Here is a 26,576-nt window from a genome sequence, read left to right on the forward strand (position 1 = left end):
TACATCACGATACTTTAATTAAGTCTAATTCCTCTGCCACGATCAAATGATTAAGATCGAGATTCTATATATATATATATATATATATATATATATATATATATATATATATATATATATATATATATATATATATATATATATATATATATCACTTTCAGAAGATGAAATGTCACTATATTGAAACGGAAATGTGCAAAATACCATAGCAATTATCTCCGACCGCCCCTCCCCCCCTTTTTTTGGGTAAAGGGTCAAGTTAACCCCAAGGTTTAAATTCATTAAACCAAATATTATGCCAAAGAAATAAGGTGAAATATATAACCAGGAAGTCTAATTCATATGATTAAACTCACAAGTAAACTTTACAGTGAAAGAAAACACACCGACTTACTACGAAATACAGTAATTCTGCATAACCATTTAATAATAATAATAATAATAATAATAATAATAATGATAATAACCACTCCAACAGGTCGAAAGTTACAAGTACAATAGTTAACTGCCTTTGACGAAAACACCAGGAAGAACATAGCAGGGACAGAAAAGTGAGATAGGATTAACAATAATGTAGAATTTCAAACAAACTTAACTAAATTTAAAGAATTAGAGTTATGTAGATATAATTAAACGTAATTATTAATAGTATTAACATTTATAATGTGTACAATGTAATATATACATGGATCCATGGCGAGGATAGCTGTCATTTAATGGCGTTCAGGTATAAATTTACAATTTCATATGATGTGCGAAGGACCTCTTTGCACATCATATTAAATTGTAAATTTTATAATGAATCAAGTCTATTAAGCATCATTGAAAAGTTCCTCTCTTTAGCTTAGTTACCCATAAAAGTACTTACTAGTTTTTTTATGGATACCAGAAACTCTTTTTCTTGGGTATTCTTCAAGATTTATGTTGCTATAATGACGTGTGAATCTGTTTAAATTATTGAATCTATAAATAACCCTTATTTATAAATTAACACTATCATTTTGAATTTATATAAACGAAGTTATTACATCTTGACCAACAAATATTTTGATAAGTTTAATTTTTTTGGGGGGGGGGAGGGTTCCATTTTTAATTGTATACACAAAAGTATTGAAAGAAAATAATTTTTTTTTAATCTAAATGTTCTATATCAACCAAAGGGAGGTTTTTTTTCTGCTATGAGCAAGAGACCGTGCCTCACTCAAGGTGTGTCAATCTACAGGTGACTAATTGAGTAATTGGACCAACGTCATTTACGTTGGAAAAAATGTATAATTGATCTCATTTTATAGGTTGAAACAGAAATGCCATTTGTAGTTCAAACTAGGATTGAGTGTCGCCAGTATAGGCTAAGATCCTTTTCATGTGATACACTGTAGGCATTGCTAAGTGGTCTTAGCAGCTTTCTGTCGGCTCTTTATAACTGCATCAACTCTAGTCTTCTTCTTCGCCTCCGTTCTAGTCATTTCCTCGAACTTGCTGTTCAGTACAACACTATTTACTTCTTAATGGAAGTATGGGAGTTTTCTCTATTTGCAAGTTGGCTCTGAATAGCTTCCCCGGTCTCAACGCAGGGCATTATGGTCTAAGGTCATAAATCGAGTCAAAGATACAAGGCCAAGACTTACAACTGAATATTTAATAAAAGAATAGATATAAATTGATATAATTTTATGTAAACAGTTTAGAAATTTTGATTTACAGGTATATATATATATATATATATATATATATATATATATATATATATATATATATATATATATATATATATATATATATATATATATATATATATATATATATATATATTGAGCTGGAATGTCTATTAAATACGAGCAATGATACAATTTATTGTTGATATATTAGTCTGAAAAAGAAAGAAATAGGATTGCATAATGCAATCGTTTTAACATGCAAAGATGATGATGAATATAATTAGATCACGTAACTCCCCCAGTTTGCAAACATTATTTCACTGCATATTATGAGGAAAGGATGGTGTTTTTTTCATAGTTGAGAAAACGAGAGAGTTATAGTATAATTTATGTAACTCAAGATGTTTTATAGTTTGAGACAGAAATGTGTCCGGTCAGACTCAGACAAAAGTTTTTTTTTTTTTTTCTCCTTCCATCTACAGAGGGGTCGCCGGCTTAGCTGACAGATGAGGCAACATTATAGTAGAAGTTTATGTAACATCAATATCTTTGATGCTTGATTTACAATTTGCATATCAGCCGTCACATTGATGACTTAGTAATTAGATATAGATTTAATTCATGTTAGAATGCACAAAAATAAGGAACTTGACTGCAAATCTCTTAATCTTATGGTTGCTTAATTCACAAATGCATCGTCTGCTATTGACGCAGGCGCATTCGTTCATGGCCGAGGATATTTATTTTATTGAAAATGATATTTGTTTGTAAAAGAAGAATATCAGAAATTAGATGATTTTTAACTCAAAATAGAAAATTTTATGGTTCCGTCTCACCATTTAGGTGAAATAAGGTAATACAGGAACAAAAACACCAAGTGCTTTTATTTTTAATATTTTGGATCTTGTGATCAGCTGACGAGTGTTTCTCAACTGTCATAAGAAACATAACCTTTAATTTTATTCTATTTTTCCTATTCATAAATGAGAAATTATTGCACAATAAATGTAATATAGTTAAATTTTATTATTTATATTATTTTTAAAGGACTTATAATTGTATATGATGTTAAGAATCTTCAGAATAAATTAAATATGAGATATATTTGGCACTTTGTGGCAACTCCAAAACCCGAATGAAGCCGAGAAAAGCCGACCGGTCGAGTGCGATCTTCCCGGCTCCTCTGCTGTTCGACCTCCACACCCGGTAATCATGTTGGGAGCCGCTAGACGTGCCTGCTCCTCCGTTTTAAAGGCTGCCAAGCCAGCCTTGGCAGCAAATACTTTGCAGAACAATGGTGTCAAATCCATCCCTGCACTCTACGCTACCCGTGAGTATTTAATTACTTCTGAGTTTACTTAATTTAAGTATTAAAAGTGTGTGAGATACTTCGGACTTCGTCACCGGCGATGGCTGGTCTACCGGTGAATATGGCGGCTGCTATGGTAAAGTCAATGATCATTAAACCTTTATTAATCCGTTATACTATCATTTGGTATGCGATGCTTAGTATTTCTGATAAGACTTGTGTATTTCTGTCCGTGGTGTTGAGTGTAATCAGTGTTGTTACGTTAAGATCTTTGGAAAACTATCGATATTGTTATTGTCTATCAGCTGATGGCCGCCATGTTGATTATCTCACGGTAGGTTTTGGTGTTACGGTATTTTTTCCATATCCGAATAAAGTCGTATGCTACGTATTCAAGTTCCTTTGAAAGTTCCGGTTGTGGATTAGTTATAGTCGGTATTTACCTAGTCAAATTTCAAGGTAAATTGCTTATGATTACTCGCCGGTTTGATTCGCTTGCTGTAGGATTCATATGTTCTGCCCACTTGCTACCGTAAATTATGATCATCCGGTAAAACGTAACATTTATCTAAACCACTTTTGGTTTCATTCTTTCTCCAATAGTCTGTTTAATATGGTTTACCAACTATACAAGCTCTGATATGGCACGTTATCACAACCAATGTGTTTTTACCTTATACTAGACTAAACATTTAGTAGGTTACCGGTCGATTATTTACGCAAGATTTTTCATTTACGGAAGTTAATCCTCGGTGTCCTTTACCTTGTATATTATAATACTGTACCATCTCTGAAACCCTGTTGTGATTGTCGTCTGAATATTAATGCATGGAAGAAATAAGGTACTGTTAGTGTTGCATGGCCGTATATTGCTTAATATTTACCCGTGCACCGTCAATTTAGAACCCTTCCTGATCCGTTTAATCTAACCTAGGGTATTAGGTCATTAGTTGAGTTACTAAGCCCCTCATATGTAACCTATGATGTGAGGTCCTTTCAGTTGTTAGGAGTTTCGAATCCCTCCCCCTCCCACCAACATGCTGAATAAGGAAAGTCTGCTTAGAACAACATTTTCTAACTTTTTCCCTTAGGCAAACTTCTCACAACTTTAGTATCAAACCTCAACCTATAATAGGATCCCTAAAACCAATTTTGCTTGAGCAGTATAATTCTACTTGAAAATTAGCAGTATATCCAATCTGTTTGCCATCTTCCTCCTATGTCATTCTATTTGAACATTGCAGAATTTGCCAGTTCAATCACAGGAACTTGAGGCCCAGAATAAAGGAAATTCTGTACAATGAATTAAAGTACCGTACATAATTCCCCTGGGCCATCTGTTAACTAGGCAGGGGGATATTGCTTTCAAAATATCTATAAACAAAAATTACTAGCAACCATTCAAAACTTAAGAGCCATGAGTTACAGAAATTAGGCAATACAGTACACAAATAGATATTTCTATAGCTACAACAACCACATTTACGCCAGTAGCTACCAATTCTCCAATTGATGCTAAAAGAACCTGTTTTGGCCAACAAGCAAATAGTCACATTTTTTTTTTTATTTACCATGTCTGCCTTTTTGTAAGGTGCACAGAACTGAGATGTGCTGTGTACTATATGCTAGTTCATTATCTGCTGTTATCAGCTTGTATTAAATCTTAAGTGAACAACATTAAATAATTGAAATAGTACAACACATAATGTTCTGCACTTGAATTCTGAACTGAAAATATACACATACCATACATCCACATTTTTCTAACTTTTACTGTAGCTTCTCTGGTATTATGCAGATTCGAAAGTTGTAGTTGTTTGAAGGAACTTTGAACCAAAGTGTCTGGTTTTCTTACCCAACAATATATTGCAAAGTAGTAAAAATCTGATTGCATGCTCCATCGTGCAACTTCAGATCTCTTTGGAGTCTTTAAGACAAAATCCCCGTGGTTGTAATTGTTAATTTGCCATAGTTTTTATTATGTTTTTCTCATTCATTTTGAGAACATTCTTTGATAAAAAATGGAAAATGCAGTTTCTTTGGTTATTACTGGTATCACCCTTAGCTTTTGATATAATTAAACCGATGTTAAGAGCTCTGGCTAAGGTAACATGTTTACCTGGACTAAGCTCGCAAAGGCAGCACCCTTTGCAGGTTTTCCAGAAGAATGTCTAGGTATTTTGTAGTGCCAAACAACTTTTTACCTCTTTACCTATTCCTGAGGACCTTTGAGTTGCTGCAAGACAGAATAGTCTTGTCGAAGGTTCTTATTTTTGAAAAATTAAATAAAGCCCCAAATATACTGTCAATCATGATAGTACAATATGTTTGTGCATGCATATCCATTGAGTGAATGCGATTGTTTGCAATCTCAATCACTCCCGCTCATAAAAGACATGCGTGCACAAATGCGGACATTGTACAATCATGGATGACAGTGTGTATGGGCCTTAAGGCAACTGCTGTCTCTTTTTCAAGGGCTGTATACTTAATGTAGGAAGCAACTCCTGCTACCTCTTTACTAGGAACTTCCAGGTCATAGAGCATATGCCTGGATATACTGTATGTGGAATTTGTTACCTTTGCATGTTGTATTTTCATTTAAAAAAACATGCAACTTAGTTCTAAAGAAATCTGCGCTTTTGCCCTTGGCAATTACGCTGGCACCCAGTCGCTATCGTGTATCTCTATCAAAATAAGTCGTAAATCTGCATTTTGGTTGTATTGTACTTTCAAGTATAACGGTTTCTGATATACAGTAACTAACCTCGAACCAACTTTTTGTACCTAGTGCTACATGAAGAATGGACAGGACAGTGATCTGGCTGATTTACCTTGCCTGTTATTAGTCTGCCCCTCATTTTGTGAATTTTTACTTCAAATAAGTGCACCACATAAATTGAATTGTCCTTGTTAAACTCTTGCAATGCCTGCATAGTATTTAAATTGATGTCTTTCAATAACATGCTGTATGCATGTGCTGTTGGATTTTTCAAGTGGCCACAAGTGATTGCATATAAAATCAAAATCTGATAGTGTAGAACTGTGTAATAATTTTGGTTTTGGTTTTGCAACAGTATACAGAAATTTATGAATCCTTTTAACCTAGAATAACTAAACTGATTTTGCCTTCAAAATGCTACGGTTCCCAATCATTAGTCAGGCTCCATTTTATCGAGGGTTAGGTAAGAGACAGGTGGGATTTGGTAAGTTCTTGATTTCCTAGGGTGGTAGAACTCCTAACATAACATGACTCTGACCATTGACTATTAGCTGGTGTCTAAACGGATGATTAACACACTAAGTACTGCCTAATATTTTATTATTATTTATTACTAGCCAAGCTACAACCCTAGTTGGAAAAGCAAGATGCTACAAGCCCAAGGGCTCCAACAGGGAAAAATAGCCCGGTGAAGAAAGGAAATATTGTTCTTATTTGGTTTTTATCACAGTAAAAGTAACTTTTAAATGTATAGTGTACAGTACATGTGCACACGTACACTATGGGCAGGGCACAGGAAGGTCACAGTACCTAGTCATTGCTCTGACTGAAACTATAACTTTGCAGAGTAGTCGCCATACAATTGTAACAAAAACACATGTGGATACATAGTTTATTGTATATAAATGACATGGGAATCCTTTTGAATCTGTAGGGTTGAAGTAGACGCATGCAAGAGGCGGCTAGTTAACTGTATAGACTAAAGACCTGTTATTTTTTATACGTAATCTTGAGAATGTACTCTTTATTAGAACCTAATGAAATGGCTTAAGTATGAATGTACTAATATGATGAGTAAAGATTTTGCGTGACATATACATATATATATGAGAAACTGGCCTCTGACATCTTTTACTAAATACCTGAACTGTATATTTAGCCTTTCTAAAAGCTTGTTAATTTTCAGAACGAGGTTATGCTGCTAAGGCTGAGGCAGCCACTCAGACTGGTGTGGCCCCCGGAAGAGTAGTAGCTGTCATTGGTGCTGTTGTGGACGTCCAGTTCGATGGCGAATTGCCTCCCATTCTCAACTCCTTGGAGGTTGCAGAACGTAGCCCAAGGCTGGTCTTGGAAGTAGCCCAGCATTTGGGTGAGTAAAGGAACTTACATTTTATTCTATGTAATGATTGTTTGCAGACGAATTTAATTAGGTATATTAATTTTGCCAGTTTTATTCTATGTAATAATTATTTGCAGACAAATTTAATTTTGAGATAAGTTAATTTTTCCATTTTCGTTTTATGTAATGGTTGTTTGCAGACTTAAATTAAATATTGAGATATGAATAAATTTTATTTTTACAGTAATAACGGAATGTCTAGCTGGCAAACTTGTCCCTAGTCAACTGTAAAGATGGAATATCTAACTGGCAAACTTTTAAACTGTCTTGGTAATTTTTAATTTGTAAATGGTTTCACATGTGATTTTATATCTGCAGGAGAGAACACTGTGCGAACTATTGCTATGGATGGTACCGAAGGTCTTGTCAGAGGCAACGTTGTTGTTGACACTGGAAACCCCATTTCCATCCCCGTGGGTCCTGGTACCCTTGGACGTATTATGAATGTTATTGGTAAGTTTTTTTTTGACAAATGTTGCAATCTATACAAAGGAAAAATTGCGATAATTTAGTACTGTATTGCAACCTGACAATTTTGCCATTAAAATATGAGAATGTTTTAAATCTTTTGGAACAAAAAGGCATAACTTTTCTGAGTCTTGCTATTAGATCAAATGACATTGACATCACTACTTGTCCATAATGGTTGATATTTTTAATCTAATTTTCTTCCTTTTGACAGGCGAACCCATTGATGAACGTGGCCCAATCAAGACAGAGCACTTGTCCGCTATCCACGCTGAGGCCCCAGATTTTGTTGACATGTCTGTCGAGCAGGAAATTCTTGTGACTGGCATTAAAGTTGTAGATTTGCTTGCCCCATACTCCAAGGGTGGAAAGATTGGTAGGTATTTTGGTGCAGAAAGGATTTTTTTTTTATGTGTAAAATTTATAGGCCTGTCACTGACCTCATATGTGATTGTATTAATTTGTGCCAACCCTTGAATTAGTGATTGAATAATTGGTGTCAGTAATTAGAAATGGTATTGAGGCCTTGGGTGTTTTTTTTTTTTTTCCCCCCCCCATAAGAGAGGGTTGTTGCAGAAACGTGAGGCTTTTAAATCACTCAAGTCCATAATTTAATTTCCTTTGCTATTTTTGGATTTATGAAGCTTTAATATTTTGTCCGATTTTATAAGTTAGTTTTTATATTGGGTAAATATCACAATTACTTAATAAATCAAGCAAGCTTGTTTAGTTGTTAGCAATAAGATATTTGTGGTATTACTGGAATTTTATTTTATCTCCTGCTAACTACCAACCATAATAACTGTTGGCTTGGATATTTGTCTTAATGTAAATCATTTCAAATGTTGATTATTCCCTTGTCATTTTCAGTGTAAGTATTCACTTTTGATGGTTAAAAATTTTTTTATTCTACAGGTTTGTTCGGTGGTGCTGGTGTAGGCAAGACTGTACTGATTATGGAATTGATTAACAATGTTGCCAAGGCTCATGGTGGTTACTCCGTGTTTGCCGGTGTGGGTGAACGTACCCGTGAAGGAAATGACTTGTATCATGAAATGATTGAGTCTGGTGTCATTTCTCTTAAGGATGACACTTCCAAGGTATCTCTGGTATACGGTCAGATGAACGAACCGCCAGGCGCCCGTGCCCGTGTTGCCCTGACTGGATTGACCGTTGCTGAATATTTCCGTGATCAGGAGGGCCAGGACGTGCTTCTCTTCATTGACAACATTTTCCGTTTCACCCAGGCTGGTTCCGAGGTGTCTGCCCTTTTGGGTCGTATTCCATCTGCTGTAGGTTACCAGCCTACTTTGGCCACTGACATGGGTACTATGCAGGAGCGAATTACCACCACCAAGAAGGGATCCATCACTTCTGTGCAGGCTATTTACGTACCTGCTGATGACTTGACTGATCCTGCTCCAGCTACCACCTTTGCTCATTTGGACGCCACCACTGTATTGTCCCGTGGTATTGCCGAGTTGGGTATTTATCCTGCTGTAGATCCCCTCGATTCTATCTCTCGTATTATGGATCCTAATATCATTGGTCACGAGCACTACGGTGTTGCTCGATCTGTGCAGAAGATCTTGCAGGTGAGGTTCAAAACACTTTGGTTAGTTTTTGAGTTATAGATGATAGTGTTATATTTCATACTTAATTAGGCATTAAATTTGAGATGTATTGATGAAAATGTTGCTATTCTTACTGAATAAGAAATAAAATTGGAGGTATTGATGAAAATGTTACAATTCATACTGGATTAGAAATTAAATTTAGAAAATTTAAATTTTCCATTCATTTATTAGACTAATATATCATACTTAACCACATACTGATATTGTTTTACAGGATCATAAGTCACTTCAGGATATCATTGCTATCCTTGGTATGGATGAATTGTCTGAGGAGGATAAGTTGACTGTCGCTCGTGCCCGTAAGATTCAGAAGTTCTTGTCCCAGCCTTTCCAAGTGGCTGAGGTCTTCACTGGCTACAGTGGTAAATTCGTGTCTCTTCCAAAGACCATTCAGGTAAGTCTTCTAACATTCTTGAGAGGTTCGGAGTTCAGATCTGTGTAATTGATTGATATGAAATTTCTTGTAGAGTTGCGTATCTTTATTTAGATTTTCTTTATTACTCTGCTTGTCTGTTTGAATGAAGGAGATCTTTAAACCATTTAGTTCCTGGAGAAATACATGAATTATTTCTTTTTAGGCCAAAATGTAGCTATTGTTTATTTCAACAAATTTTCATAAACTGTGAAATGAGTAGTCTTGTTGGGAAACCCGTTCAACACTTATGTTCTTTGATTGAATTGTGAAACTTATTTCAGTAGTTTGTTATTGTTTAGGTATTAGTAATCATACAGTGAACTGGTAGGCTAGGGTTACTTGCTACTGAGAATTATTTTTAGTTTGAAGAATTTTTTTAATGATTCCGAAATTTCCCACATCTTTTCCTGTAGAGCTTCATGGAGATTTTGGCTGGCAAGCACGACCACTTGCCCGAGGCTGCTTTCTACATGCAGGGCGGTATTGAGGATGTCCTTGAGAAGGCTGAACAGTTGGCTGCACAGGGAACCTAAGAAGTCAGGCTAATTTAAACAATGCAGATAATTTAAGTTTTTAAGACCTGTGTATAGAGCATTTTAATTGAAACGTTCCATTGTCTGTTGTAGGACGGGAGTATGGAGGTTCAAGTTTATGGCAAAACTATTTTGTTCCTTACACGAGGAATGTTGTACAGAATTCCAGTGAGAGAATGTAAATTTATATAAAATTAAAAAGATTCTTTGATTTTATTTATCCACATCAATGAACACAGTGTTGGTTTGAAATAGAGTATTCAAGTATTTATAGTACTGTATCCACTATCCATTTGCATGGTTTAGTGTAATTTTGATTATATTACTCATGGGTAGGTTGTTTTTCAGCTTTCAAAATAGTGATCAAAATTGTAAGCCTAGCATACAGTAACAATTCCTTGAAGATTTTACCAAACATTTGCTCGTGCTGATAAAATGTGTTTTGCCCAGTTGATAACTTTAAGGTTATACATTAGTATTGCTTAAATTCCTTTCTTACAATTATTGGTGATAAAACTTTTGTAGTTCTTTAACTGCCATCAACCTACTATTGACAAGAATATCCTGATGTTAGTTTGTTCATACTTTGGTATTAGGTGGTCTAGTGCAAGCTATTCTGTTAAATTCTTGTCAAAAAAAAAAAAGTCCTTAATCTCGAACATAAATGCTTGATTGGTTAATTTTATGTAACTGGTCTGTGCAGTAGTTTTATCTAAAATGTGTGTGATGTTTAGAACATTACCAAATTAATATTTGCGTATCAAAAGGTATTCAATTAAAATTTGAGACTGCCAACGGGAACCTGCAACCACTTGATTACATACTCTATTCTATACTATAACTACAGGTCTTAACCTCAAACTGTACGTGGACTGAATGGTCTCAAGTTCCATAAAAAGCCCCAAACTTGTATGGCACAAATTTCCTATTAAATGGCGGGGCGTAGCCAAATTTCATTAATTGTCTTGATATGTTATGAACAAGTTTACTAGTGTAATGTATACTTGTAGGGTGTGATATCACACTAATGGGATTAACTTTGTGGTGTTATTTTTTACTAAGGGGAATAACTTGGTGGTGTAATTTTTTTACCCAATATATGTCAGCAATTAAGAGTATTTGATAAGGCATTTAATGTTGGATATTGATCTTATAAACCATTAAACATTGTGGTTAATACTATCAATGTACCTGGGTCCGTCATTGTTGACATTATTAACAGGTCATTACACTGTTCTTAGGTGTAATAATCTCTACATCTTTATCTGTTCACGCTTCCTTTTTTCAAATTTGTCCAACCCCTTATAGCTTTGATCTTTTAACCTCATAGTAATCTATAATGGATGCTTAATTGTTTTACAACGAATTTATCCCAAATTCACACTTAAAAACTAAAGCCGAAGCTTGGGAAAATTTTGTCCTGGTCAATTGTTGGTCCTATGTGACCCACAAATTTGTTGTGGAAATTGCTCAGATTTGTGATGGTTCTCTCGGTTGTATACACAAATTTGTCAAGAGCAAGCTACAGTTTTAACATTCTGATGAAAGCAGCTACCTGGATTCCAACCATGTCAATCATGTAGTTTATCAGTTCCAATTATGAAGCTGTGAACTGTAAAGCATTAGCATTCCTTTGTCTATAACTGCACTTGATATACACTAACCTACTTAAAATCGGTTTTTGCTTTAAGTCTTGCCATCCAAATTCTTATAACTGCATCACTGTGTCCAGGTTTTTGAACCTAAATGCACATAGACTTGCATTTGGTTATATAGCCCAAATCCTTAAGTGTTCTAGAACATTGTTCAGATCAAGTAAGTGCTGCTTTTTTATCAAGAATAGTGTAGTATACCTATATAAGCTATACCTCCGTGTATTTGATGGTCTTCATATGCAGGACCTTGTATTACAGAAGGGTCTTTGCAGCGTACCTTCGATCCTTAGCTGCAAACTTTTTAGCCTTCTACCACGCTTATTACCATTCAATTTCTTCAATGCTGCTGTACAACCTCTAAACTTTTACTTCATTCTACAATTGCATCCATCAGGTAACACTTTCTCTTAGTGCTCAATGTCGATGAAAGTGTGATGTAGGATTTTGTAGCTACTAGATTGTAATCTTGGCTATGTAATAGAATTTGTCAGGGGTTCTGGTTAAAAAAAAAGACAAAAACTAAAGTGCTTAAGTGCAAATATAACACACACCGGTAAGCAGTTTATTTAAAACAAGTTGGCCATACATCATAACCACAGAAAACCTTGAAGTTTGTTAGATCTTGACTGGAGATAAATTTGGTGAAAAGGCAGATCGAAATTTCTTATCTATAACATTGCCATACAGGTTCTGAAATTTTAAAAATATTGCTTATTCTTGGTTGTAAGGTAACAGAATCTGTATTAAACAACTAAAAATCGTAGACAACCCCGTCACTTTGGTGTAGCTTTCCAAAGTGCAATTGATGAATTTTCTAACTATTATAGAAAGTCATCGGTTAATGTTCTTACTGGGGCATGTAACCCAAATTATGCAATCCCAAATCTAAAATTTGAAGTTGGCTGTTTAAGCCAAATCAGAAACTCAGTCTTATTCTATTAATATTAGAAATCTAAAATTTAGATGAGGGAGGGCCAATGGCATAGATGTACTGTAATCTTTACGAATACTGTAGGTCTTTCTATGGTGGTATTAAATCCAATACAGTAGCTGCACGTGCTACCTTTAGCTTTCCATTTTACTTTAGTTTTAACTAACTTTCATCTCATTTGCTGTCAGGTCTCTTTAACAGCTTGCTTTACCGATTTTTTATGATATCCCTCCCAGTATCCCCTAAGCACTGAATGGCTTTCCTGGTTCCAGTGTTGGGTCGTATAGCCCGAAGTATATTTACAAAACATTGTAAAGTATTGCGTCAATGAACAGCCAACATAGTAGTGTAGACAGGTTTTATCTATTAGTTTTGAACGAAAGTAGTTTTTCCTTTTCTTCGAAAAACAACTATGTTAGGAATCGTAGCAGTAGATAAAGCAATCTGTTGCAGTTTGTAGAATAATTTAATAGCCCAACTTTTTAAAGAAAGATCCCTGACGTTGGATATGATTATAGATTGAGCTGTCCTTGTGCTAGCTTGGGCCCATGCTCAAAGGACCTGTTGTAAGGAGCAGGACAGGAGGGATTAAGACGCCCTGTAGAGAGAGTTATTTGGCGTATTCACCCGTCCAGGAAAGGAAATGGGGTCGTTGCTACTTGAAATGGTAAAACTTACGTTGCACCCTTTCTTTCACCTTGCTATTCAACCATTCAACGATCAATTCCTGATGCAACTGCATGGTATTACCTGTTTCAAATTTCCAATAGATGACATCCCCAGTTTCAGCGTTGGGCCATATGGCCGAGAAGCTATCAATTAAATCAAATGAAACATTTTTCAGTTAGTATATTTATTCTTTTTTTCAATGGCAAGCTTTATACATATCATAATCAGCTGAAAACATACCCAATGTTTAATGAAATACAAATCATGTTTATGAGAAATATTTCGGACATTCTCTCACCAAAGGGGATGTTAGCAAATAACACTGACATATTTTCATTTAAGTCGAAGCATGTATCATATTCAAAATAATAATTACTAGCAAGTTTTATTTTGTGTCTATTCTTTCGGCCACATAAATTACTTTTGATATTGTGTGCTTTGGTAATTAAAATCTGCTTGCAGGCCATTCTGTAACCTGACTTTTAATTTAACTTTGCTATGACATGATAATCTGAAGTTATTTACAAATTTATGAAATCCTCATAAATAAATATCTATAATAAGTCTTTGCTGAAGTGGTGCGAGAGATGTTGGTTGTTGTTTTGTCATAAAAATGCCCATCAATTTCCACTAAAGCATAAAATTTGGTATACATAAGTTACTCATAAATAACGTTTTCTTTTATGGTTCCATTTTCTTTTTGGCTGAGTAACACAAGTATTGTTTGTCTTATTGTCAGGGGATTTTTATGATGGCTCAATTTAGATTAAACTATATGTAAGAATGGCACTTTTAATGTACGTTCTGTAATTTATATACAGAAATTATATCTTCATGCAATTATTTTTTTACGGATAATATAATGCATCCCCAAAATAGGGGCTAATACGTCAGTAAACTGTTTCCTCAAAGTTGCATAAATTTTCCTCTTAGTATTTTTTTTTTACATGTAATAATTTATTGCTCTAATTTTAATAAGTAACCACACAAAATTTAATTTGTATTACTCACAATCGGTGTAATTCAAATTTCGTAAATCCAACAAAAAGTAATGGTTTGTATCATGAAACCATGATAATTATATTGATTATACAATAGAAATTGGCATTTAAAATAACTATTATTGTTATGTGAATATAATCTGTGTCCTATACTTAAAGTTATGAAATTAATTTAGGAAGTTAACTCAGAAAAGGATAAACAAAATAATTAACTTTTGTGATAATGATACTTAAAGATATACATAGGCTACATTGAAATCATCTTTCAACTCAGAGATCAGATATCAGTATTGACTTATCATTTATACCTTTATCATATTAATGCTATGATATCATATGGTCCTCTTACCATACTAACCTACTTCTTGAAGGAAAAAAATTAATATCTTATTTAAAATTTATCAAATACTGTATAGAGGGCACCACTTGTCAAAAAGGATCATATACGAAACCAATTCAAGGACCTTAAAGTATGGCTTCTGTATCACCAAATCCCTTTTACTTCGTAGAAGTTAAAGAAATCTGTGGCCATTTTGTCTGTAATCTTCGTTGGAGAAAGAACTCAAGCAAATGGAATTTAGAGGTTAGTAGAGTTTCAAGTTTTAACTATTTAGTTTTACTGTGTTATGCCTTTTACGTTAATAAATGCTTTAATGTATAGTGTCAAGTGAGCGAACATAAATTTGAAACTCGAAAAATGGTTTTATTTTACCAAATTTCCTTCATCGGCTAAATTTGGTAAAATGTAGGTTTTGAAGTCTTTTGGAAAAGTAAAATTGAAAAATTTGAGTTGGTCTACTTTATTAAAATCTATTAAGGTTTTTAGTGTAGCAGCTATTTGCGTGATTTTGAAAGTTTTTCTCACGGTGTATAATCTTAAACTTGAAATATTGAAAAGGTGTTATTCATATAGCTACCCATTCTGAATACACAACCAACTGCATATATTTAAGTTTGCATTACTTAGATTTTGTAACAAAGTTCCGTTATTTTGAAAGATTTTTGTCGAAAAGTAACCACGAAAGACTTGCGTATTTCGTTCGTAATCTAGTATCCCGTTCATGATCATTCAATTTTCCAGCTCTTGACTCGTTTAAGTCGTCCCTGAATATGAACTTTGACTGAACATGATAGGGTGATTGGCTACTGTATTCCTATGAATAGGTCTTCAATTTGGTAAAGGTACAGTCAATAGAAATATATTAGGGAGTCATAATTGTACTTTAATCTATAGCTGAAAATATTCTCTTCAGAAAATCCAAAGTAAATTCTACTACCATCCATAGCTAATCATAGCCAACATTTATGAAGATTTGTTTTGAATTACTGGGAATGTACTGAATCTACACCAAAAATCAACTTTCACCTTTTGAATTTTGGTATTAAGGGAGCAAGACCATAAATCGCTAAATTTCAAGCAGAACTGATTTCAGATTTATCTAGCTTGCTGCAAATCATATTTTGATTTCATAGGTTTTTTTTTTTTCGTAGTTCTCTAAAAATGACTAATCGCTCTTAAGTGACTTGCCTATCATATGGCATTGCTGGGAAGTAGTCATTATTGTGGAAAAAATGCTGTACAATTTCCGTAGTCAATAATTTGCATTGTTTCCCTATGTAATTCATGGTTTTGGGTTTATTTTATGGGAATTACTGTGAGGATAACTTGTCTAAAGGTGAATAGTTTAGTCGTCTGCTATTAATGTAGTCGCTTGCATTATTTGGAATTAAGACCATAATTTTCAGTTTTTGATACTGACGGAAAGCACGAATTTTTAAAAATTAAAGTAGTTTTTTGCTTATTTTATTATTTATCTTTATTTACATATAACTGTTCTAAAGTGTACCAAACCCAGACCTTTCAATCGACATGACTCTGTTGAAATAAATTGGCTTCAAAGTAAAGACTGGAAATACTTTGCCGTTAATTTCAAAATCCTGGGTCACTGACTGCGTACAAAATTTGTAGTATACATTCAACACTGCTTATTTTACTTAAACTCAGATACGTGTCACCTAGTGATAAAGTTGTATAGAGTCCAGAATGCAAGTATTTTCTGTTGTAATTAAGGAAAGCCTGAATTCTAGTAAGTCTTACATCCTATTGAAAGTGCCGAGTATCCTAGGTAAACTGGTTAATACGCACTTGGGTAATTACTTTTAATTTCTAGCTAGACAGGTGATCCACATATAATTCGTAATCTTGTTTTATCCTTTTCTACCATGAGTATTTTATATCGCCCCATATAAACAATTATAGGGTAATTCTAGATAGAAATGGGTTTCTGGGCGGAGAAACAAGGGAACTACAGTAATAGTAATAGACAAGTGCATAAGGAACACAAGATAACCAATTGGAAAAAGGATTCATGCAAGTGGTGTGAAATTTAAATGATTAAATTGTATGTCCCTCAAATGGTCTTTGCTCCATAGCTGGCTTCGCTTGCAATTAGAGATCTCGTCGTTTCTGTATTCTGTTAAAGCGGTGCATGGATCTGTTGCGCACGCCATCTCTGCGTCACTGTCTCATAATTCCCTATGATTTATATCGAGTCTATCAAATGTACTTTGCTACACTATGGCTCACTTCACTCGTAAATGAATCTCTCCTAGCTTCTCTGCTGTGCAAATGGTTGTTAAATGTGCTGCGCAGGGAAACTGTGGGTCATTATTTCGGTGATATTTTTTGCTTTCGGATGAGCAACAATACTTATGTGCTGAACGATGTGTTAGTTTAATTACTCATCACTGAAATAAGGAAAATTACACTTTTAAAAAGTGTAGTTTTCCTATAGATGTCTTGTGACACGGCAGACATGCATTTCTTTCGTAATCTAGTCTCTTCTGTTCATGATAATTCAATTTTCCAGCTCTTGACTCGTTTGTCGTCCCTGAATATGAACTTTGACTGAACATGATAGGGTGATTGGCTACTGTATTCCTATGAATAGGTCTTCAATAATTTGGTAAAGGTACAAACAATAGAAATATATTAGGAATCTCTGAAATTTTGACTGAAATTCCATGTGAGTCATAATTATACTTTAATCTATAGCTGAAAAAATTCTCTTCAGAAAAGCCCGTGGGCTTGTAACATCATGCTTTTCCAACTAGTGTTGTAGCTTAGCAAGTAATAATAATAATAATAATAATACGCCAGGCAATTCTGCATGCCTGGTAAATGCTTGGAATATTTTATATACAGGAACAAAGCTATTTGAATACTGAATTTCAAGCTTACAATATTGATTAATGGATACTAGTTTGTTTTAAAGGTAGTGACGTTATTCCTGGGGTAAACTATTATCTTCCAAATAGTCTTGTTTGTTGTAAGTTCGTTTTCATACTGTCCACGGAAGGTCGTGATTTGGTGACAATGGTACCGGCGAGAGAAACTGGCTAACTGTGCTTACAGATGTTTATCTGCGAGGAAAGCAACCCTTTGCGGCGTGAAGTTTTTTAGGGGCGTTATATCATAGGTAATCATGATCCATGGGAATGGCGTGCACAGCACATCCATGTATTGCTTGAAAGAACTGAGGAGCAATGAGGTAATGTTTAATTGCGAGCGAGCCACGGGAGAGCAAAGACCTCTTGAGGGACGTGATATAGATTATAGGTAATTGGTACTTATAATTTCACGCTACTTACATGAAAATATATCTTCTTATGGATTTCTTACCATTAATATCGCGACAAATCACCCTTTTTAATTGCTTTCCTGCCAAAAAAAATTAGTTCCTCAACGGTATGGCCATAATTGTTTATATATAAAGGGGGTAGGAAAATTGTGATTTAGGCAGTTTACCGTATGTAGTGAACGGAATGTTTAAAATTTAATTACCTATCATCGAAATGGAAAAAAATACATGTTCAAAAAAAGATTGAATTACAGAACTCGCCTCAGGGAGAAGTTAAGATGCAACATAACGAGTAGGAAAATCTGGATCATCTATTTGGTTAGAAACTCAAAGTATATATTTACAAAATTTTGGCTGGAATATTTGCATTAGAAACATTTGTTCTACTATACTTACTTTACTTTGATGGCTGCTTTTCCGGTCCAATACAGCAGGAGAACCTTTCTCTCTACAGGACCTCCGCTGTCGTTTTACCTTGTTCGTTCAGAGTATTTATCGTTTCAGATCACGTATTATTCATTTACTGTTAAATCGTCACTGTTGTATGATTTTTCAAGTAAGAAGTCTTCAGTTTCCTCTTGAAAGCCTTAATGTCTTCAATCATTCGAATGTTTCGTGGTTGCTTATCATATGGTCTCGGGGCCGCATATTTAAAGGCTCTAGAGCCTAAAGTAGGCATATGTTACTTTAAATTTGTATGACTTTTAAAATTTTAGGTGTGATTCTCGACAGCAAATTTACTTTTGAGAAACACATTAGGTCTCTTCTTCAATTGCACAAAAAATTGGCTTATTGAGAGAGTCTTGCAAGATTTTCGGTGATCAATCTATTCTGAAGAAGTGTTTTAATTCTTTCATTCTACATTGTTTTGAGTATTGTTCTCCTGTCTGGTCTTTAGCTGCTGATTCTCATCTTAATTTGTTGGACAGAAACTTACGGTCTATTAAATTTCTTATTTCTGATCTAGATATTAATCTTTGGCACCGTCGTTCAATTAGTTCATTGTGCATGTTGCATAAGATTTTTCATAACTCTGGCCATCCTTTACATTCAGATCTCCCTGGACAATTCTATCCTGTTCGTAATACTATGCAAGCAGTTAATTCTAATAGCCAGGCCTTCTCCATCATGGGGCTCAATACTACACAGTATTTTAGAAGTTTTATTCCAGCTGTTACAAGTTGTGGAATGCTCTTCCTAATCGGGTAGTTGAATCGGTAGAACTTCAAAAGTTCAAAATTGGAGCAAATGTTTTTATGTTGACCAGTCTGACATGAGTCTTTTTATTGTTTATATATGACATATCTGTTTTTGACGTTAGTTTATATAGGACATGTGTTTTGACGCTGTTACTGTTTTTAGAATATATTGTTAATTTATTCTCATCATTTATTTCATTATTTTCCCTGTTGGAGCCCTTGGGCTTATAGCATCTTGCTTTCCCAACTAGGGTTGTAGTTTGGCTAGTAATAATAATAATAATATATCTAGCTTCCAACAATTCGAAGCTATCTGTAACTATTCTTGTGTCGACACAATTTGTTGGCTGCGCAATATGTAGCAATTCTCTTAAGTATTTTGGACGACCGGTTCTGATAACTTTGGTGGGTTATTGTACATATTTTAAATTCAATTCTCGCTTTTATCGGCAGCCAGTGTAAATAGATTAGTATAGGGGTGATCCTTTCTCTAGGTGGGACACCTTTTATCAGTCTTGCTCCTCTGTTTGTAATTTCTTAAGTTGCACTTTGGGTAAATTGTAATTGAGTTGCAGTAGTCAATCCTGGTAATAACACAGTTTATCACAGGTTTCTTTACAGAATTTTCGTCCAGGTACTTTTTTATAAACTCAATATTACTTAGATGATAATCAGCAGGATTTATTATATTTGATATTTAGAGACTGGTTACAGTCAAGAAATACACCTAGATCTCGAACTTTACTAGATATCGGCAGTGGCATTATTTATGTTCATTTGAATATCGCCCAAGTTTCTCACGCTTTCTCTTACCCATCACCATGAATTCAGTTTTCTCATTTAATTTTAGTTGTTTAAATGTTAGTTATCCATTGTCTAACACTGTCAAGAATTCCGTTTAGAGTTTCAGTAGTGTCATGTATATCATGTATGGAAAAGTAAAATTGTGTCATCTGCAAATAGTTTGAACTTCACGCCATGCCTTTGTAGCATTTCCAATAGGTCAATAGTATAGATGCAGAATAAGATTTGGCCAAGTACACTCCCTGGGGTACCAATCTGTTTAAGGGTTCATATGATGAATAAGAGTTTCCAATTTGTACACTGTAATTTCTACCAACTAAGTAGTCTTTTAGGTATTCGAAGGCTTGATCGTTAACGCCGATGGACCGTAGATCATTTAGTAACAGTTCATGCACAACTGTATCAAAAGCAGCACTGAGATCGAGCAGTATTAAGATACCACATTTATTTTAATCCATCATTTCTAGCATATCATTTACAACAGAGCAGATGGCTGTCTCCGTAGAGTATAGTTTCTATTACTTCTAAGTGACTGACTAGTTGTTAAAGAATTACATATTCAAGCACTTCAGACAAAGGACGGATTTGAAATAGGTCTAGGGAGCTTAATTCCTGGTAGTCCAGTGCATTTTTTCAGAACTCTTGTGACTATAGCCATTTTCTCAGATTTAGGAAACTTACATTCATCAATGCTTGCATTTGCTATTCTCATTATTATTTCGGCTAGACTAGAAAAGTCTCTCTCTCCAATTACTTCAGATATTGGCATAGGCTCGATCGCGCAGTTTTTTCTTTGCGCTCTTGATAATTCAGGTGATGCCATCTTGTGTTATGTTGTTAAATCGTATTAATTTTGTCTGTGTGCCCGGTGTATCATTAATCTGATGTTGAGTATTTACAAATGACCTGGTTATATTCTTAATTTTGCTTTTAAAGAATACTAGAAAATTATTTGCTAGTTCCTGATCACTGTATCCATCAGGTAGCTCCTTTTCTTTTACATTTCCCATTTAACCGTTCTGGAGACGATATAACTTATTTATGTCTGTTGCTGCTTAGAGGATCTTTCTCTTAGAGTATTCACTTTTTTTCCGTTCTAGTAGGTAGTTATATTGACACGCAGCAGTTTTGTATTCTACCCAAGTACTTTCAGTTTTTAACCTATTCCACTTTCTTTGTCTTTTTTTTCCCCACCTTTCTACCAAAGTCTCTCCATCAAACAGTTAGTCTTTTCCATCGGTGGGCACATGGTATCATATTCACTTTTACTCACTTTATTATAAGTGGTCGTAAGACATTTAGCACACTTAGCCCCTAACAGACGTTGGTCATCATGATCACAGGGAATGTTGATAGCATAACTTATTTTCTTTGTAAGTGCTTGAATAAATACGGTAGGAGAAAAGTTTGATTTGTCTAAAATCTATTTTTTTACTAATGCATGTTTCTGTAGAGGTAAACTAAACATAATAGTTTGAGTACTGGGGAGATAGTACATTTCTCTTCAACTTATATATCAGATACAATATTATTCATGTCACTTAGAACGAAGTCTAACGTATGCCCAGTTAAAGTAGTTGTGCAGTCGACATTATTCAATATTCGATATGATTCTAGTAACTCACTAAATGCCAAAGAGTCAGGATTTGATGCATCATCCATCCAAAAATTGAAGTCTCCATAGATAACTAATTCGTTTTTCTCCAAGATCATTATCTCAATGAAAGCCCCGAATTCTTCAAAAAAGATACTGTTTGTTCTAGGTGGTTTGTAGATTGTACAAAGGATATTTTTTTTTGCGTAAATTTTATTTATATATTCAAAGCCTGTAACTCATAATATACACATTGGCCGGATAAAAAGGATAAAAAAACAGTTATACACACGGCAAATACTTTAATTTTCAACGGATGTTCTACATTTTCATTTAAACACTTCATGAATAGTTTCAGCGACCTATAGAGTTCAGTAGTTGCTTTACTGTAATAGGTTAAAAAGCTGCTTAAACTGTCCAGAGCATCTGCCACCTATTTTAGGGTCCACATTTGGGGCCAAGGATTCAGTGATGGTTGATTTTGTTAAACCTTGTTAGAATTTCAATATTTCTAAAGGCAAATTTCAATCGTGATTTGTTTCTCTTGCGTTTTTGCTAGCACATGCGTTTAAAAGCTATATCGGAACCGCAAGTTGTAGTTTATCATAACAGGAAAGTTAAGTATTCATGTTCAAAAGATGTAAGTGTGAATAAGCTGCAAAATCCTAGCATAGCTGGTGGTACATAAGTCGGTCCATGATCTGGAAGTGTAGAATACCAAATTTCTACAATAGGTTGACAAAACTGATGTTATTCCAACTGATTTCAAGGTAAAATGGGATGAAAATTAAAACTTTGACTAACTTTTGTTTAAGATTACAGGAAAGCTCAATTACAATACTGAATATAAGCTTACACTGTCCCTATCTATTGATAATGTCAGCAAACATTTTGCGAAGGGTTTAGGAACCAGGGGACCATCCTGCGAGTACTGTCCTTGTTGATTACCTCCGCCAACGAAGTTGGAAGGAGGTGGGTTTGCCCCGTTTGTGTTTCATGAATACAATTTTAATCTTAAAATAATGAAACTTGCAGGGATTGACTTGTGTAAAAAGCTGGAAATGATTAAATGCTAGAAATTAAATTTTTAGAAGGTCAAGGTCAATGACACGGTCAAGCAGAATGTCCAGTTCACGTGATCAGCCGTAAGTTGAACATCGTTGTCACTTCAAACTTTGTTCATATTTGTATATGAAAATCCACGCCAAATATACATTTTATGGTTAACGGTCAAGGTCGAGCAAAAGCTTAAGAAATAATCTGCCGCGGCGGAGGTTGTTTTTTTTTTCTTTTTTGTCGTCTCCTGTGTTGGTTTGTCCTTGATCGTTCTCGTGTTATTTTCGTGTGTTGTGTTCGTTAATGCTCGCCTTCAATAAAATTTGAATTTAAGATAACGTTTCATTTCATGTCATCTCGAGGAAACCTCGAATGTATTTTCATCAAAACTTGTTTAAAATGAAATTTTCATGTTATTGACTTGTCTTGACTTAACGATTAATTCCCCGTTACTGTAATTTGTAACAGCTTCAACACTTTTCATCTTTAATGTGAAGTAATTATATATAAAAGTTCATGACTTGATTTAGTACTTTACACGAATCTCTACAGCTAAAACTGTCGACCTATGTTTTATCTCATCAAAATTACTTTTACGATAGACTAGTTTAAAAACTCGTGTTTTGATTGTTTTCATTATTTTAGAAGTTTTCTTACTGTTACTCAAACATTGTGGCGTGTGGCAAAAAATGTCAATATCTTGACATGTCACGAAAACTAAAAATACCTATAGCTGATAGGTTTTAACTCTCTTGATATCAAGTAGGTACAAAGCGTAATCTTCACTCCTGAGGACTAAATATATTTTATCTGGAAATTTCGGCGAGATACCATAAAGAGAATCTAAGTTAATAAATGGGAGCGACAGATTTTCGAAACTATTCCATAGGAAGGTCTGAGTATTTGCGAAATCGTATGTAGTAGTTTTATATGTTAAATCTATGGGATTGTAATGTTCGAAACGCTCGAGTGGTTCTTACTGGACTGGTATTTCAATTTTTTGACATTTTAGTCTATAATTACTGTGCTCCTATACTCATTTAAGGAAGAGTTGACTGTGACTTTAATACTAATTAATAAGTTGTATGAAATATCCTGAACTTGCTGATGAATGTGATAGGATTTAATTTTTTTTTCAGGTGTTAACGTTCATTATACCAGCACCCAAGGACTAAAGTCTGTATTGCTGAAGTACAGATGAATCTAAGAGAATTCGCCTGAAATTCGCCTTGAATTTTAAAAGAAGACGAGGAATTGATGGAAACAAAGTACAAACCTCCGGGAATTTGAAATTATTAGGAAATATCAGAGAGGATTTTAGACTACGGGAATTGGTAGAAATTGGAGAAAATTCTTTGGAATGGAAATAGAGATGGTATGATATCGAGCTCTTCTATTTTAGTTGTATAAGTTTTTGTTACCTAGATGTCGATTTTGCAATCTAAGCCTAAATTATACTACTTCATCTTAAAATTTACAGGCTAAGATTTTTGTTTAGAATATGAATAAAAGCTTGAACTTGAATTACCCAGCATTAGGTCAATACTGAACTTGAAAATACCTTTAGAATTGCATCAGCTTCTCGTTAATTACTAAATATTCTTTCTTACAGAGTTGATTGGCTAACTTATGGAAAGTGGGGCCTTCAGTGTTATACACAGGAAAATGTTCAAACGCCACCAACTAAAACGTGAATAGAGAAGACATTGGGATTACTGAAGTACTGTTGAATTTGTTGTACCCCTGAGAAAATGTTAAGTCAATTCCTATGACTGGATTGAAGGAAACTAGCACTGAAGGAATTAAGTTTTGAACTGCCAGTTTAGAAAAATAACAACGGATTTCAAAAGTTAACCTGATGTAAATTATCCATTGAGATTAAATGAGAATATTTAATTAGCGTAAACAGTTAACATCGAAAGTGATCAGGAATAATGATCGAAGACTGAAAATTGTAGCAGAATTTGATGGATTAACAGATCTTAGCACACTATATCTAGCGTAGATTGAGGTGGCCATATGCCAGCCAGGGTCTTTTTACTGGAGTAGCATCGTACCGGAAGTGGCAGTGGTTTCCATTAATTTTTTTTCCTAAGACTAGCAATTTTTATTCAGTGCCAAAATAATCTTCGTAGAGTGAGTAGACCTTAGACTATTACGATTTAAATGTCCTTTTGATTTTATAGTTATTGGAATCTGCGCTTATAGTCCATAGAAGAATGTAGATCATTAAATATAAGTTATTAGTAAAGCAGTTTGAGAGGCTGAACTCCGTTAGAAATATTTGATAATCGTAGAAAATGGTGGCTAGATCCAAAAGAAACATTATCTTATATTAATCGTGGCATGACAATGAAACCATACCCAACAGATTTTGCAAATTTGAGAACAAATCCCTCAGAAGAATATTGTGAGTTAAATGGCAGGACAGGATTATAAATGTAACTAAGATTACTCGATTACCATATGTGCATGAGAAGGTGAAGGGTAGATTGAGATGGGTTGAGCATGCTCTTCCCATTCCTCAGAGATTAGTTCACCAAATGTTCAGCTGGGCTCCATTAGTCACTGAGTTGAAAGCCCCAGGCCTACATGGCTGAGGACTAGGAAACGTGAAGTAGATGATGATGGAGAAGTATTGATTTAAAAGCTCAAGACAGACGACTGGCGAAATCTAACCAGAGGCCTTTTGCGATAATAGGCGTAGATGATGAATCAGGGAGAGTAACTAAACCTTGAAAATAACGAGAATAGAAGCACGACTTGCACAGCTGTTAGTATTCAGTCTTAAGCCATATGAAGTTGAAATGTTATTCAGTGAGTTGACACCTATTGTAAATCTAGGAAAAATGAAGAATTGACGAAAATGTTTGTGGACGATAGTCAATATATCAAACATAGAAATAGAAATGTTTTTAAAATGGAAAAGAATCCTAGAAATGAAAGGATGGATAGTGAACATTGGAAAGATAGCTAAGGATTAGTAGAAGAGGGGGACATGAAGTACACAATCAAATGGAAGATGGAGCAGTGTTAAAAGTTTTACGACTTTGGATCAATAATTACAGAGGGAAGTACAGAGAACAATGAGACAGAAAATGAAAGCAGCATGGAGGAAATGGAAAGAAGTAACTGGATTTTTTAAAATGAAAATTTAATTAGCCTTAAAATAGACTTAAGTTGTACTATAAGGGCCAGAAAGCTAGGCGCTTCAGAGTTAAGAGGGACTGTTGAAAAGAACAGATAAGGATGAGATGAATTGTTGGTATAACTTTACTGGAAAGGAGAGTGTCAAGTTTTAATGTACATGAAAAGGCAGCTAGGGAAGCTCGTCTAAAATACTATGGCCATGTAATAAGGACTTGGAACCAAATCGAATGAATACTGTAACTACAAGCATAAAGAACGTTCACCTGAGAAGGATATCTTAACGGACTGCCAACGCAAGAGCCCGTGTTCCAACCATACGTAGGGACAATTTAAGAGGAGGAGGATATGCATCGGTGAAAGCATCTTAAAGAGCTCATAGTAATCACCGAGGAATGACAAAAGCTCAGGTGAGTTTTAAAGTATAGTTTAAGGAATTTAGTTAATGTCATAGTTTTATTACACTTAACCACTTTTTGTTTAATACGACTCTTGGGAGCTGTTTGTATTTATTATCGATTAAGCAATTTATTGATTTTAGTGTAAAATTTACCTACTGTTGAAAATTTACCGTAAAAGTAAAAATCCTGGAATGTTGCCAGTCATTTACCATTTTAAAAACTCATGTTTTGACGTTAAGGAGTATTATGGTCTCCAACCCGTAAAAGATAATAAAGCAAGGTAAAAATTACAGTCGCCTGTATTTTACTGAAATACGGCTGAGGACAGTATATATTT

The 26,576-nt window shown here is 34.5% G+C and overlaps 1 protein-coding gene and 1 long non-coding RNA gene across 4 annotated transcripts in view; both read left to right on the forward strand.

Moving 5' to 3' along the window:
- Positions 1–2,827: 2,827 nt before the first annotated feature.
- ATPsynbeta (ATP synthase, beta subunit) lies at positions 2,828–10,346 on the forward strand. Its single transcript, XM_068393505.1, has 7 exons — positions 2,828–2,988; positions 6,876–7,058; positions 7,407–7,541; positions 7,771–7,932; positions 8,472–9,151; positions 9,408–9,587; positions 10,022–10,346. Exons 1-7 carry the CDS (start codon positions 2,871–2,873, stop codon positions 10,139–10,141), a joined length of 1,578 nt encoding a protein of 525 aa, XP_068249606.1. The 5' UTR covers positions 2,828–2,870; the 3' UTR covers positions 10,142–10,346.
- Positions 10,347–14,892: 4,546 nt separating this feature from the next.
- LOC137658591 (uncharacterized) overlaps positions 14,893–26,576 on the forward strand; it is a 15,351-nt gene continuing 3,667 nt past the window's right edge. Inside the window, exons 1-3 of one of the 3 annotated variants that reach the window (XR_011047379.1) lie at positions 14,893–14,980; positions 23,831–24,066; positions 24,304–26,248. This is a non-coding gene — a long non-coding RNA (uncharacterized lncRNA). Of the gene's footprint in view, positions 14,981–17,861; positions 18,017–23,830; positions 24,067–24,303; positions 26,249–26,576 lie in introns of those variants that run through there. The other 2 variants (XR_011047381.1, XR_011047380.1) reach the window with 2 other exon arrangements.

The sequence above is a fragment of the Palaemon carinicauda genome, chromosome 19 (assembly GCF_036898095.1).
Source record: "Palaemon carinicauda isolate YSFRI2023 chromosome 19, ASM3689809v2, whole genome shotgun sequence".
NCBI classification, from domain to species: Eukaryota; Metazoa; Arthropoda; class Malacostraca; order Decapoda; family Palaemonidae; genus Palaemon; species Palaemon carinicauda.

Coding starts and splice junctions, on each gene's coding strand:
- ATPsynbeta (XM_068393505.1), top strand. CDS start 2,871: ATGTTGGGAGCCGCTAGACGTGCCTGCTCCTCCGTTTTAAAGGCTGCC. Junction 9,152..9,407: donor CTGTGCAGAAGATCTTGCAG/GTGAGGTTCAAA, acceptor ATTGTTTTACAG/GATCATAAGTCACTTCAGGA. Junction 9,588..10,021: donor CTCTTCCAAAGACCATTCAG/GTAAGTCTTCTA, acceptor CTTTTCCTGTAG/AGCTTCATGGAGATTTTGGC.